This window comes from Oncorhynchus tshawytscha, linkage group LG22 (genome assembly GCF_018296145.1).
Source record: "Oncorhynchus tshawytscha isolate Ot180627B linkage group LG22, Otsh_v2.0, whole genome shotgun sequence".
Taxonomy (NCBI): Eukaryota; Metazoa; Chordata; class Actinopteri; order Salmoniformes; family Salmonidae; genus Oncorhynchus; species Oncorhynchus tshawytscha.
Genome location: NC_056450.1, coordinates 19845401 through 19862177, shown reverse-complemented (window position 1 = coordinate 19862177; position 16777 = coordinate 19845401). Strand labels below are relative to the sequence as shown.

General features: G+C 42.9%; 1 protein-coding gene across 1 annotated transcript in view; it reads left to right on the top strand.

The window, feature by feature from the left end:
* Window positions 1-457: 457 nt before the first annotated feature.
* Window positions 458-16777, top strand: part of ajap1 (adherens junctions associated protein 1) — a 78621-nt gene continuing 62301 nt past the window's right edge. The window contains exon 1 of the mRNA XM_024384504.2: window positions 458-1344. Coding sequence (XP_024240272.1) covers window positions 1316-1344 — 29 coding nt within the window. The 5' untranslated portion in view covers window positions 458-1315. The remainder of the gene's footprint in view (window positions 1345-16777) is intronic.

Sequence of the window (16777 nt, the reverse complement as noted above, 5' to 3'; positions counted from 1 at the left end):
GAGCGATAGAGCGAAATCAACCTCTCATGCACTCTCACATTCCTAATAGCTCACCTTCAAACACAACAAATTGGTAATGCAATGTTTGCTGTGTAAATCATATAGGCTATAACAGGTGATTTCAACAGCTGACTGCACCTGTTTGACACATTGACCCTGAGGTGCAAAAGAAGACCACCACGTGCTCTCTCTGTATCACGCAAGAGCTGAGCTTGTCATATGTAATGTTTTCACTTATCTCGCTGTGGTCATATCAGTATGTTGAGTCTAATGTGATGGGAGGTTGCCTACCTCCAACATCTTGTAATACAGGTGTGCAGATGGCCAAGGGCAAGACCAGAGTGACGGTTTGAGTTTGCAGTGTGGTCTCCAATATCACATATTTTACTTTAAAATGACGTCAGATGGGTGTCAGCCGAAGTAGGACTGGCAGGTTGTTATTCAGTCTGCGAGAGGAACGGAAAGGCACGGAGATATAGCACGGTGTGATAATATTGCACTCTCTCTCTTCAAATGACAAGTGCTTATTTTTCCCTATACCGCTTACCACACGCAACATCTCGCGCTGACGCGCTCACAGACTCTCTTCCAAAATAACCCGTTCTCTCACCTAGTCTCGTGTTTCTTTTTTAAAACATTTTAACCTATTACTTACATTCATTTATTCAGAGATGTGCGAAATGTGGAATTTTGGCCAACGGTGACCTATCAGCATTTCGAAATTCTTCGGCGCATATTTTCGGGATTGACTGTTATAACCGTCCAAGCTCGGTATATTTCCTGATGTTTTGCTATGCTCTGCTTCTCAATAATGTAGAAAAGTGCGTGGTCATTTTCATCGCCGAATCCACTGAGGATGCCAACGAATCACCTTGCCTCTCTGGTGTTCTTTTTCATAGCTTTTTGACTGTCTAGTGGAGTAAATTCGATGATTTATATAAAGACAAAGTTTGACCGACACAAGTGGTCAGAGGACACCTTTTGGTAAAAGCACAGTGGACCACCTGTCCACGGACTCGGTGCGTCCTTATCAACCTTATCAAATTAATGGGGAGATAATTGCCAAGTTAGAATAAGCAAGCAACGTCCAAGATATGTGCATATTCTCTCTTTTGGTGGTGTAATATCAGGCTTGACATCATATATGGAGTAATTGTATATGCGCAATGTTGAAGGATATAGCCTTAGAATGTTTGCATTAATGACATTTGGAGTAAGGTTCGTCACTTGAGTGTATTAGCCACTATCGACTTTTGTGGAAGCCATCTAAATGGGAGAATACCTGAAGAACTGACTCGAAATTGTTGTCGAGAAAATGTGGATAAAACGGTGTATTGCACGCAGGTAAGAATAATTTAGTCTCTACCTGATATCATTTGCATTATATACGTTTTATGGTAACTGGAACATGTCTGTTGGTGTTTTTCAATTTATAGTATATTATTGTTTCATATTTCATATACGCCCCTATCGACAAATGCTCTCGATAAACTACGCCATGGCAAGAGTTATGAGCGTTTGCTTTATCAATTGTAGGGCTCACACAATACATACATATTATTTATATATTTCTGTGGTGTCTTTACTGTCACAATGTTTTTTTTGATTGTGCATTCAATATTTTGAATGTGGGCATCAGTCGTACGAAGAATCGGGTTTCCAGTTATGTGAAGAAACTGAGCAAAACTTTCACTTACCGCACGCTGGGGGTCGCCAAACGTACATGATTATGCACGACACGACTGCAAGCCCTAGCTGGCAAATAGGTCGAGACACACACACGCTATATTTTGTCATTGCCTAACACAAGTTCAATATGTATGAATTACAAGCCATAAGTTGTACCAGAACTGCCAACCTTGTTCCAAAGAGACTATGCTATAATTAAGCAATACGGCACAAGGGGGAATGGTATATGGCCAATATACCATGGCCAAGGGCTGTTCTTATGCATGACGCATCTCGGAGTGCCTGGACACAGCCCTTAGCCGTGGTATATTGGCCATATACCACAAACCCCAAGGTGCCTTATTGATATTATAAACTGGTTACCAACTAAATTAGAGCAGTAAAAATACATGTTTTGTCATATCCGTGGTATATGTTCTGATATACCCAGTTTATAATTAAGCAATAAGGCCTGAGGGGGTGTGATATATGTCCAATATAACACGACGAATGGCTGTTCTTATGCACGACGCAACGCGAGGTGCCTGGATACAGCCCTTAGCCATGGTAGGTTGCTAGATCGAATCCCAGAGCTGACAAGGTACAAATCTGTTGTTCTGCCCCTGAACAAGGCAGTTAACCCACTGTTCCTAGGCCATCATTGTAAATAAGAATTTGTTCTTAACTGACTTGCCTAGTTAAATAAAGGTCAAATAAATAAATACATATTGGCCATATACCACAAACCCCCGAGGTGCCATATTGATATTATAAACTGGTTACCAACGAAAATAGAACAGTAAAAATAAATGTTTTGTCAAACACATTTGAGTTATTTAGCAGACACTCTTATCCAGAACAACTTACCGGAGCAATTAGCGTTAAAGTGCCTTGGTCAAGAGCACAACAACAGATTTTTCACCTAGTTGGCTCAGGATTCAAACCTGTGACCATTTTGGTTATTGGCCCAATGCTTTTAAGTGCTAGGCTACCTGCTTTCCACCCGTGGTATACAGTCTGATATACTGCAGCTTTCAGCCAATCAGCATTCACCGCTCGAACCACCCAGTTTATAATAACCCTTGAAATGGGTGACATTACTTGTATATGGCAATGTTGTGTTTTTGATACATATTAAAATGTCTACATGCCTAGTCATATTTATTTCATGAATTAGGTGGCTAATATGTCTATGAGATAGCATCATCCGGCACCACTAGGTTCTTTGAAGTTTGTTCCTGTGGCTGCCCACATTAGAGCAGAGCTAATGTAAGCACATCCCTCTTGCCAAGTGTGCTAATGTTTATGACAGCAGTTACATGGGAAAGTATCAAAAGCCAAGTGACATCTATCGTGGCACACCTTGTTACTCAGAACGCACAAATAGTTAAATGCCCACTAATGAACTAGCTACCCCTTCTTACACGCTCAACATTAACTCAACATCAACTTAACATCAACTCTACATGAACTCAACATCACACCATTAGAGCCACACAACCAGTGATGCATACTGACTTCTGTGGTGTTCAGATAGGATGAGGCTGGTTGGTTGGTTGGTTGAGACAGGTTCCCCCTGTGAGAGGTAGAAGAGAGGCGTTTTATTAGTTTTTAATTCAGAAGGAATCTTTAATTAAGAAAGTAATAGTATGGGAGTGAACAAGCTTTTCAGGTGATTCACTGAATGCAGAATGGGAGGGACTCTGTTAATTGGAATAGGATTTCATGCTGAATTGTGTTTTTAATCACTAGACATTTATTTATTTCCCACTGAAACAACGTTAGTTAGACATTATGGATAATGTTGAGGGTTGACTTCACAGTCAAACGATAATAATTGTGGACAGAGCAATCATTGCTTTGGAAGATTTAGAAATGAAAAGGCAGAATGCCTATAAAATGATTGGTCAGGTCAGTGACATCACAGCTAGAGAGCTGGAGATCGAGTCCCACAACACACACCCACCACATTTTCCTGGCCTGCTTTAAAATGCCATTAATGACCTTTATATAGGAGTTGGTTTTATCAGGCTGAAATATTATTCAAACAATTCTGAGAATTTTCAGACGCAGCATTCCATATTGAGATTCTATTATTGTGTTATTACTGTTCAGTGTTATCACTCTGGTTATTTTACGAAACATGATCCTAGAGGAAAGCCACAACAATTTGGTCTCCCTAATTCTAACATGTGATTATATCATTATGCGTGTTACCATGTGTGTGCGTGTGTGTGTGTGTTTAGGCTAGTAAAGTGCATAAGAAGCTGTTGATGTTAACCTATGAAGATTAAATACCACCTTGTGTTGCTGTAATAGTCAAATACTACAGGCAACATAAATAGTGTAGTAGCTACAGTAATGTGTCTGCTAACATCTGTTGTTTGTAGAATGGAAATGAGACATTTTGGACCTTGTTCAAACAACCTCATCAACTGGAAGCTTATTTTTGTATATATAATTTTTTTTATCAATGAAATTACAGTTTAATTGGCTTAAATTAACATACAAGCACAGGGTTTAATTGAATAATACTTTGATGATTACAAATGAAGAGCTAATTTCCAAATCACTATATACACCAATATTTCACATTTGTGTTTTTTCACCAGAAATGATAGCTTATGGCAGGGGTGTCAAACTCATTCCACGGAAGGCTGAGTGTCTGTAGGACTTTGATTTTTCCTGTCAATTAAGACCTAAACAAACAGGTGAGAGGAGTTCCTTACTCATTAGTGACCTTAATTCATCAATCAAGTACAAGGGAGGAGTGAGAACCCGCAGAGACTTGGCCCTCTGTGCATTGAGTTTGACACGTGGCTTATGGGGGCTTTCATCTGTGTGTAAAATATTAGCGTTCTCAGAATTTTGATTCATAGATTTTAGGTGTTGATTAAAATGTTTTTGTTGTTGTTGTTGCAAAACGCTATTCATCCATTCTTTAGCTGGAATGGAATGCTCGCATATACTGTATATTTGACTGTGATATGTGGTTGTTTCACCTGGCTATCTTAAGATGAATGCACAAACTGCAAGTCACTCTGGATAAGAGCATCTGCTAAATTACTAAAATGTAAATGTTTTCCATACAGATCTCATATTATTGTTTTGATTCATTTTTGGTATCACAAATCTTTATAAAAAAATGTTATTTGCTACATTTGCTAAAACATAGCAGTACTACATTATCTGAGAGTGGAGTGGTTATATAGCGTTTTGCAAGAAAACATGATTATTTTTCTCTCTGAAATGAAACCATCAAGTGATAGATTTCAAACAAATACATGGATGTCATTGAACAACCCCATGCCATGATTAGATAGTGAAAAACACACCAATCTCTTTCATAAATTCCTTAAACATTAAAAGCTAATTGACCAACATTTCTGAAAATGGATTTATAGGGTTTTAGAAAAAAAGCTCTTCAAATGTAACACCAAATTCCTACACCTCCTGCTGCACAAGTTCCTCCATTGGGCTGGAAACATGGCTGTCTAGAAACGACAAAACAATCAACACAGTATTGACTAACCAAGCACGAATATATTGCTCATTATTCTAATCTAATCTGTCCTCTTCACAGACTAGTGAGAATGTGGTAGGACAGCACATCACCTATATTGTACATTTTATACCAAAGCCAGTTGCTACTAAATATGAATAAAAATGCTTTATTTTTGGGAATATAGATGATTGACTCATCGTGAACAGTTTCAAATGAGATAAACTCAAAGTAGACATTGTTCCCTTGAATCCCTCCCCCCCGGGGTTTCTCCTGGGACCTATATGCATAGTGTGTGGGAGTGCCCCAAGATATTCATATTTTTAAAAGTGGCCCCAAATGGTTTGTTATATTTAAAGATAATCTTCATTCTCCCTCTCATTGTGATGGTATAGAATAATACAGTCAGCATGCATGGCTCATCTTAACCAATAGGGATTCCTCCCGCTCTCCTCCTCCTTGGCATCAATGGGCCTTATCTTGAGCTCCTTTCATGGATGTCACACATGTGATGTCCCCGACGGTGAGCCCTGGCAGTAGTTAGATAGACCAGACAGCCTCTGCTACTGTTGCTGGAGGGGAAGACTTGGCAGGGCTGCCCGGATCCTTCGGGAGGGGTTTAGGGGTGGTATTTTTTGTGTGTGTCTTCGTTAATGAATGTATAACCATTTGATAACTAAAATCAACTTGATTTATTTCTAATTGTTGTTGAATTCTCGAGAAGGAACCTGAAAGTAAGCATTTTATGATGATGTATCTCGTACATACGACTAATAAAAAGTGAAACTGAAAATTATAGATGGATCCTACACATTAAACATTTGGGGGGGGGGTTCTACTAAGCTATAGTGAATCGTTTTAAGAAGGTCATACTGAGGATCATTTTGCTATTTGATTTGACATTTTAAGACCCCTTGAAGGATAGAAAGGGGGTAAAAAAGACAAAATCTTTTGGGCCTTATTGCTATTAGTCCATACAAACACATGAATAATAGATTTACTACATGAAACAACAGTTAGTCCCCCCAAAAAATGAAAAAGAAGTTTTTTCTGAAGTGTCTGTCCTATATCTGAGAGAGATATGAAAGATCAGGAAACATTTGTCTTTATTTTTTAAATATTGTTTTACTTGTATTTAACCGCTTATTTTTGGCACTGACAGTCTCTATATACACTTCCATATATTTTTCAACTGGTACCAGGGACCTTCAGACAAGTCGTGTGAGGCTGTGTTGCATCTCTGAGCTTCCCATCTCTGGAGAAGTGTGTGTGTTTGCGTGTGTGCTTGCGTGCGTGCGTGCGTGTGTGCGTGTGCGTGCTTACAAACACCCTGCACTCAGCAGTCTGCTAAACCCAGGAGGGGGAGGAGAGCTGGTCCCTGTGACACACAGCAGTGACAACAAAACACAAACCGCCAACTTGGACCATGCTATTGACACCTGACGTAACAGTATACATCTCAGTTTGCCCAAGCCGCACAGCCTGATCTTCGGAATCTCATTAGTGCGTTGTATAGCTTAAGAATTGCCACAACATATAGTGGAGTTGATCAGACCTCTTACTGTAGCACAGCACTGGCTGTTAATGTGAGGCACCTAAGTCAGAATTGTGATTCCCTGAATGGTGTTAAAGTTAGACTCAGCATAATGACATCAGCATTCACAACGGGGTTACTTCCTGCCTACAGAAACAACAACACCAGGATTCAAGACTGACACTAATTTGGCCCTACCTTGAGGCATGCCCATGTTGGGAAGAGCCAATAGTGGCAGTCTTGGCAGATTTGAATTTTGTTGTTGTTGGTTTCTGTAGGCAGGAAGTTGCCTCGCCTTTCTTTAAGGGAATTGAAATACCACCACAACAGAACAAGACTTTGAGACATTAGTCAGGTTATGATGTTACATTGTTGTGTCATGGTAAAATATGCCTAACATCTGAAGAAATTACACATGTTATGTGCATGACAAAGGTTTACTTAGAAGAGTTAGAATCAAAAAGAATATTTCAGACCATCAATTTATTGAACTAAACACCATGCATGTCAACTACAAATATTCTCAATCTTATCCGAAATATAGGCCTAGCTCCATTCCATGCAACTGAAACATACTCTATTCCAACCACAATATGCTAACTGCAGAGAAGAGGTTTATAGTGAATTTGTGAGTGGTTTTAATGACCACTGCTGTAACCAAGCCTTGCCACAGTTGCCAGTGTGTGAGCATGTGAAGGAGGATATGCGCTATTATTTCACTGAAGCACATCCATCGCACTGAACCGAGCCTGGGAGAGGAAACAGCGGAGCTCATACTTGATTCATGTAGTGAGCTTTTGTCGGATCAATACTGCCTCTACAATGGATCAGATTTATCCGTCAGGGCACCTCCACTAACTGGCCTGCTGCATGCAGGCATGCAGGTCGTCTCTCAGCGGCCTGCTTTTCCGAAAACACTTCATAAATGAACAACAGGGATATTCTGGGAATGGTTTCCCTTTTCCCTGTTCCATCCAGTCAGACGGTACAGTAATTGAGATGGCTGGATAGGAGGCGGAAACCTTGAGTATGAGAACTGAGTTGATTCTAACATTGTCCCATAAGTCCAATCAGGAAGCTTGGGGTGGTCCTCCCCCATCCCTCTCCTTTCGCCATGCAGACTCATCCCCCCGCTTATCTTTTTCAGCATGTGGGTCATGTACACAGTAGTGGAGGACGTTGTGCTGAGGGATTAATTAATGGAACGTCAAAGTGCCCTTGGCTGTTGCATCTTGGATCCTCCACATTTTTTGTCTTTCCAGGCGTAGGTTCCCACAGCTAGCGGAGAAGCAACATTACTTCATCCGCCCGTGGTAGCAGCTGCTGCCTGCTCTGCCTTACAGGCATGGTGTGTGTATGTGTGTGTGTGTGTGTGTGTGTGTGTGTGTGTGTGTGTGTGTGTGTATGTCTGTGTCTATGGCAGGGTTAACTTTTTACAGCTTTTCATGTGAGAACCTCAAGCATTGTATTGAAACATTTGATATATTTTGTAAAATATTTACCACCTAGAGGCCTGCACTGAGGCAATCCATAAATCAGCAGAACCTTCACTAGAGCAATTTACTATGAAATAGTGGATTTCTACTGAGAAACCATGACGCTGGGCTAGTTCCCAGGTTCGTAGCTACAGTTGTTGGAAGTTTACCTACACTTAGGTTAGAGTCATTAAAACTCATTTTTCAACCACTTCACACATTTCTTGTCAACAAACTATAGTTTTGGCAAGTCGGTTAGGACATCTACTTTGTGCATGACACAAGTAATTTTCCCAAATATTGTTTACAGACAGATTATTTAACTTATAATTCACTGTATCACAATTCCAGTGGGTCAGACGTTTACGTACACTGAGTTTACTGTGCCTTTAAACAGCTTGGAAAATTCCAGAAAATGATGTCATGGCTTTAGAAGTTTCTGATAGGCTAATTGACATCATTTGAGTCCATTGGAGGTAAACCTGTGGATGTATATCAAGGCCTACCTTCAAACCCAGTGCCTCTTTGCTTGACATCATGGGAAAATCATAAGAAATCAGCCAAGACCTCAGGAAAAAGTGTAGACCTCCACATGTCTGGTTCATCCGTTGGAGCAATTTCCAAACGCCTGAACGTACCACGTTCATCTGTACAAACAATGGCACGTAAGTATAAACACCATGGGACCACTCAGCCGTCATACAGCTCAGGAAGGAGATGCATTCTGTCTCCTGGAGATGAACATACTTTGGTGCAAAAAGTGCAAATCAATCCCAGAACAACAGCAAAGGACCCTGTGAAGATGCTGGAGGAAACAGGTACAAAAGTATCTATATCCACAATAAAACGAGTCCTATATCAACATAACCTGAAAATCCATTCAACAAAGAAGAAGCCACTGCTCCAAAAACGGCGTAAAAAAGCCAGACTACGGTTTGCAACTGCACATGGGGACAAAGATCGTACTTTTTGGAGAAATGTCCTCTGGTCTGATGAAACAAAAATGGAACTGTTTGGCCATAATGACCATTGTTATGTTTGGAGGAAAAAGAAGGGTGACTTGCAAGCCGAAGAACACCATCCCAACCGTGGTTGCAAATGGGTCTTCCAAATGGACAATGACCCCAAGTATACTTCCAAAGTTGTGGCAAAATGGCTTAAGGACAAAAAAGTCAAGGTATTGGAGTGGCCATCACAAAGCCATGACCTCAATCCCATAGAACATGTTTGGGCAGAACTGAAAAAGCATATGCGAGCAAGGAGGCCTACAAACCTGACTCAGTTACACCAGCTCAGGTGGAATGGGCCAAAATTCACCCAACTTATTGTGGGAAGCTTGTGGAAGGCTACCTGAAACATTTGACCCAAGTTAAACAATTTTAAGGCAATGCTAGCAAATACTAATTGATTGTATGTAAACACTCAATTAGTGATCCACTGGGAATGTGATGGAAGAAATAAAAGCTGAAATAAATCATTCTCTCTACTATTATTCTGACATTTCACAATCTTAAAATAAAGTGGTGATCCTAACTGACCTAAGACAGGGAATTTTTACTAGGATTAAATGTCAGGAATTGTAAAAAACTGAGTTTAAATGTATTTAGCTAAGGTGTATGTAAACTTCTGACTTCAACTGTACCGACGTGGGAATTCTAGTCATTGACTACAGCTCAGCGTTCATGTCACACCCTGACCTTAGTTGCATCTTGGTCTTCCTCTCTTTCACCCGAAGACAATCGTTACAGAATCACCCACCACCAAAAGACCAACCAGCGTGGTAACGGGCAGCAGCAGGAGGAGCAGCGCAATCAGGACTATTGGACTTGGGAGGAGATACTCGATGGAGAAGGACCCTGGACGCAGCCGGGGGAATATCGCCGCCCCAAGGCAGAGCTGGAGGCAGCCAAAGCGGAGAGGCGGCGGTATGAAGAGGCAGCACGGCAGCACGGCTGGAAGCCCGAGAGGCAGCCCCAAAAATGTTTTTTTGGGGGGGCACACGGGGAGTGTGGCTAAGTCAGGCAGGAGACCTGAGCCAACTCCCCGTGCTTACTGTGGAGAGAGAGAGCGTCGTACTGGTCAGGCACCGTGTTATGCGGTAGAATGCACGGTGTGTCCAGTACGCGTGCTTAGCCCGGTGCGCTACATCCCAGCTCCCCGCATCTGCCGGGCTAGGGTAAGGATCCAGCCAGGGCAGATGGTGCCAGCCCTACTCTTCAGACAGCCAGTGGGTCTCCTCGGGCCAGGATATCCTGCGCCGGTGTTGCGCACTGTGTCTCCCGTATGTCTGCACAGCCCAGTTCGTCCTGTGCCTGCGCCCCGCACGTGCCGGGCTAGAGTCACCATCCAGCCAGGACAGGTTGTGCAGGCCATTAGCTCGAGACCTCCAGTGCATCTTCACGGTCCGGTCTATCCAGTACCACCAGTGCCAACACCACACACCAGACCTCCAGTACGCCTCCACAGCCCAGTACATCCTGTTCCTCCTCCCCGCACTTGCCCTGAGGTGCGTGTCTCCAGCCCGGTACCACCAGTGCCGGCACCACGCACCAGGCCACCAGTGCGCCTCCGGGGTCCAGTACTTCCTGTTCCTGCTCCTCACACTCGCCCTGAGGTGCGTGTCCCCAGCCCGGAACCACCAGTGCCGGCACCACGCACCAGGCCTATAGTGCGCCTCGGCAGTCCAGTACGCCCTGTTCCTCCTCCCCGCACTCGCCCTGAGGTGCGTGTCCTCGGCCCAGTACCACCAGTGCCGGCACCACACACCAGGCCACCAGTGCGCCTCCAGGGTCCAGTACTCCCTGTTCCTGCTCCTCACACTCGCTCTGAGGTGCGTGTCCTCGGCCCAGTCCCACCAGTACTGGCACCACGCACCAGGCCTACAGTGCGCCTCGCCAGTCCAGAACGTCCGGCAACAGTACCCAGTCCAGAGCGTCCGGCAACAGTACCCAGTCCAGAGCGTCCGGCAACAGTACCCAGTCCAGAGCGTCCGGCAACAGTGCCCAGTCCAGAGCGTCCGGCAACAGTACCCAGTCCAGAGCAGCCGGCGATAGTCCGCAGACCGGAACCTCCTACGACAGGCCGCTCCAGAGACTTTAAGTAAGGGTGAAGTGGAGCGGGGTCCACGGCCCGAGCCAGAACCGCCACCTCGGATTTATGCCCATCCAGACCCTCCCATATAGTGTTAGGTGTGCAGCCAGGAGTCCGCACCTTTGGGGGGGGAGGGTGGGGGGGGGGGTACTGTCACACCCTGACCTTAGTATTCTTTGTTTTCTTTGTTATTTTGGTTAGGTCAGGGTGTGACATGGGTGATGTATGTGTTTTTGTCTTGTCTAGGGGTTTTGTAGGTTTTATGGGGGTGTTTCTATTCTAGGTGTTTTGTAAGTCTATGGTTGCCTAGATTGGTTCTCAATTAGAGGCAGCTGTCTATCGTTGTCTCTGATTGGGAACCATATTTAGACAGCTATATTCTTTGGGTATTTTGTGGGTGATTGTTCCTGTTCCAGTGTTCCAGTGTTTAGTGTTCACGTTACGGGACTGTTTCGTCTACAAATACCTAGGTGTCTGGTTAGACTGTAAACTCTCCTTCCAGACTCACATCAAGCATCTCCAATCCAAAATTAAATCTAGAATCCGCTTCCTATTTCGCAACAAAGCCTCCTTCACTCATGCTGCCAAACATACCCTTGTAAAACTGACTATCCTACCGATCCTTGACTTCGGCGATGTCATTTACAAAATAGCCTCCAACACTCTACTCGGCAAAGTGTATGCAGTCTGTCACAGTGTCATCCGGTTTGACACCAAAGACCCATATACTACCCACCACTGCGACCTGTATGCTCTCGTTGGCCCTCACTTCATATTCATCGCCAAACCCCCTGGCTCCAGGTCATCTATAAGTCTTTGCTAGGTAAAGCCCCGACCTTATCTCAGCTCACTGGTCACCATAGCAGCCCCACCGTAGCATGCGCTCCAGCAGGTATATTTCACTGGTCACCCCCAAAGCCAGCTCCTGCTTTGGCCGCCTTTCCTTCCAGTTTTCTGCTGCCAATGACTGGAACAAATATCAAAAATTACTGAAGCTGGAGACTCATATCTCTCTCACTAACTTTAAGCATCAGCTTTCAGAGCAGCTTACAGATCATTGACCTGTCTGTAGCCCATCTGTAAATAGCCGACCCAACCACCTCAACCCCATATTGTTTTTTTCTGCTTTGCACACCAGTATCTCTACTTGCACATTCATCTTCTGCTCATCTATCACTCCAGTGTTTAATTGCTAAATTGTAATTATTTCACCACTATGGCCTATTTATTCCCTTGCCTCCCTAATCTTACTTTATTTGCACACACTTTAGGTTCCTGGAGAGCAGGCAGTGTGCCCCTGATGATGCGTTGGGCAGACCGCACCACCCTCTTGGTTTATGCATCAACAGTTTTCACAGACGGTCACTCAATTAACCCATGTCAGTTAAAAGTCCAATTCAGCTGTTTTATCTCAATATCGAATCCTTTATGGGTGACAATTATGTATATTAATTAAATGTTTTCAATTAAAATGGGAAAAATAAACAAAAATGTATTCTTAGCAAGAAAATTAGCTGATATTGTCAGAGAGGTTTGGAACTCTCTTTCTTATTGGTCTATTAACTAATTTACCGCATGGTGATGTCACCATGGACGGCCAAGACTCCATCCCACCAAAACAGGCAGAAATTTCAGGCAGTCTTTTCAAACAGCTCTTTTCACCATTTCACAGTATTATTGCAACGTCATAGTGTGGAAATATATATAAAGGATTTTGCATACACTTGGCAAAAAAAAGTATCGTTTTTGAAATCTCCGGGTTTAAAAAAAAGTTGATTGTTAAATTAGGGCATTTTCACATGACATTCGGCATCCTGGTTTGGTTCACGGTAGTGTTTGTGAGAATTCTACAAAATACATTTTGCAAGATCTGAAAATAACAGTTTCAGGGTATGATTAGCAAGACACACATTTTACATGACGTTAGCGAGCTATCTTGTTTACAATGGACAAAAAAAGTTCCACACGACTCGCGTTGCTGCGTCACAATACCTGGTACTATGGTCCTAGATCTTGGACCCACTACTCACGCAGGTCCAGGATTAGTTTCAGCCAGGGTTCGTTTGCGTTTCACACATGCTTTATTGCGTGGATCAGGGTGCCAAGCTCACCAGGATCCAGATCATAAGAGGATATGTGAAAGTGCCCTTAGTCTAGTTAGTCTAGTCAGCTATTTACAGTAAAGTTGTAGTAATCATGGCAAAATTACCGACCAGGGCACTTAGGGCACGTGCCGAGGGGCACTGACCTCCAGGGGTCCTGACCTCCAACCTCCAAGTGTTCTGACGTTCAGGGGTCCCCCATTGATTTTGTTAGTCACGCTAACTCAAATATCAAATGTACATGCCATGACAAAATATGTAGAATTGCAGGAAAAGAGCTTTTTAGACTACAAAAATGTATCCCACCCAATGTTTCCACACTGACCAGAAGCTGGAAACTGCACACTCCAATTAAAGTTCCAGCTTATACTTATTTCTCAAATAACACTGTTTGATTCATGGTTTCAAAATGTCTTGCGATGGGAGGAGTGTGTATACTGTAGTGTGTGTGTATGTGAGAACATGCTGGGTGGTGTTTGCTCTAACGCTTACTCTAAGAGGTTGAGCACACAGGCCTCCCAACAGGCTCCAAATGGAGGCTCAATGGGCTCTCAGCCTTTCCTAAGACTTGCCATTTTAAACAGACTTATCGAAACCACACAGACCGCTAACAATATTCACAAAATGGGATTTCTTGAGCAAGCACAAGCCACTAGGCCTACCAAAAAACAGTATTTTGCTGTTACTTTTCTGTTGATGAACAAGTGAGAAAAGTGATACATTTTCCAAGTGTCATGAACTAGGGCCCTGTGTTTTAGTTAACCTTTATTTAAAGCTTTTTATCAAACTGTCCCCTTTTCTTTTCATGTCAGATGGTAGAGGACCATCCTCAGACAATTTCTTTAATGTCACATGCACAAGTATAGTGAAATTCCTTTAACAATGTAGTACTGGCCTCCCGGGTGGCGCAGTGGTTAAGGGCGCTGTACTGCAGCACCAGCTGTGCCACCAGAGACTCTGGGTTCGCGCTCAGGCTCTGTCGTAACCGGCCGCGACCGGGAGGTCCGTGGGGCGACGCACAATTGGCCTAGCATCGTCCGGGTTAGGGAGGGTTTGGCCGGTAGGGAAATCCTTGTCTCATCGCGCACCAGCGACTCCTGTGGCGGGCCGGGTGCAGTGTGCGCTAACCAAGGTTGCCAGGTGCACGGTGTTTCCTCTGACACATTGGTGCGGCTGGCTTCTGGGTTGGATGGCGCTGTGTTAAGAAGCTTGGTTGGGTTGTGTATCGGAGGACGCATGACTTTCAACCTTCGTCTCTCCCGAGCCCGTACGGGAGTTGTAGCGATGAGACAAGATAGTAGCTACTAAACAATTGGATACCACAAAATTGGGAGAAAAAGGGGTAAAATAAAACACACAAAAACAATGTAGTACTAAAAATAACATAAGGGAGAACAAAAACAGACAAGACTTAAATATTAGACTTAAATGAACAATATCACCAGTATGCTCAATCTAGTCTCCATGGTTTAAGTTTTGCATATAAACTCTTAAATGTTTTAAACAGAAGCTTAGGGAATATTATCAATTATAAAATTCTAAAAATTCTATGCACACTTCCAAACATTTTCAACAATTATCTTATGATGGGCTGATTATCGCAACCATTTAGCCACTTATCTAAAGCCTGCCAGAGGATGATGCTTTTCTCTTCTCCAGAACACCCCCAATCGCCCACCTTCCCCCTGAATCCCCCCTCCACAACACTGCTACTCCTAACGGGGGCCAAGGCTGAGCCCGTTCTATCTCTGGTCCAGACGCTAACACAGTTATTGGAAAAAAGGGAAACAACATAGGCAATAAAGGATTAAAATAACTATAGACAAATTTGCTAATGGCCCTAATTTGAAGCACTGCCGCAATGTGACATTTACTCAGGGGATTATATGTAGGAGATAAGTAATGCATTGATGTCTCAAAAGAACACTAATGTTTTCCAGGCTTTGATAATAGATTCAGTGCCAATGGTAGTATTGGATAGAATGCAACCACCCACTGTGGATAATATGGAATGAGGCACTTTATATCTTGTATTTCCTAATTCTGTATCCCGAGACTACTGGCACCGCATTTACTTATTGTCTGTGACTGTGCAATATCTGACAGTGTGATAAAATAGGCCTAACCTTTTTTTGTGATGACTGTATGAAAGAATAACACGTTTTTTTCTCTTCTACTCGTGTCAGAATATGGCACATTCAATGAAGGAAGAGATTTTGTCTGGAGGACTCTAGTGCTGTAGCTAGATAAACTGGGGGAGTGGTTAATGTAATAAAAGAAGCAGCCATGTTTCCTCATCATTCATGAATTCCCAATGCGGCAGCATTCATCAGGGTCCCTCCGAATCCCTGTCAGTATTTTGTATACACCCTGACATATTCAATTTGCCTTATCGTTAGTAATTCATTGAGTTTCTTGGACTGAAAGAAGGGCTGCCATATTTTTCTTTTCAATTACACCATTTTCTGTGAAGTCCGGCTATTGTAAATGTCTATATATCTCCGGAAAATGATAGCTGGTGTTTTATCAACATCACGGAAGATTAACTCAATTGTACGCGTTCCTTTCTAAGTAACATTGGAGATTAACATCAATTGAGTTCTTGAGAGACACTTGCATTACAGTGTACTATAGCGTCATTCCATCAAGCTTAATTCAGGGGAAGAAGATGCCATTGCCAATTAACGTTCTCCCCATCATTCTCTCCAGTGAGCTAACTGTTAGTCTCACTCTAACTATCTGTAGAATAACAATTTACCAGTGATTCATTGATCATCTGCAGAATCAGCATTTCCCTTGAATGTCATGTTAACCATCCCTGACCAGGGTGATTGAGAATAAGAAAGTAATTAAGAGGAGAATGGTGCAGTAGATCTTCATAAGTGCTCTAATAATTCCATCCTAACCATCTCCAAGCCCCAGTCTTAAGCGCTGTAATATAGCTCTCGTTTTCCTAATGATACCTGTGTTCTAAAGTGGAGATGGTGGAGATTGTATCTCATTTGTTGATGTGAGTTCTTGGCAAGGAAGGATCACATCATCTGCCACCCCACCCCATTCCTAAACCTACATCTTGAGCACCAGCCCTTCAAAGAAACTCAAAAAAGTATGAAACCACAGGCTTTTTTGAGAAAGTTATTAATCACTTGGCTGTTTCAAGGATCTGATAGAGATAGCGATAGAGAAATCAGCCATGGAGACTCATTCACTTCACTACATTGCAGTGGGGGTTGATGTCGGTGCAATGTGCAAAGACGTCATAGGGGAACAGAAATTGGACTTTTTGTAATCTCTCTGTAATTTCCTTGTTTTTCTATATATTTTTTTCATAGTGGTCAGTCGTTTATTTCAGTCGTTTGGAGCACGGTTGCTTAAGGCTATTCGGGCTTTAAAGTGCATCTCCACT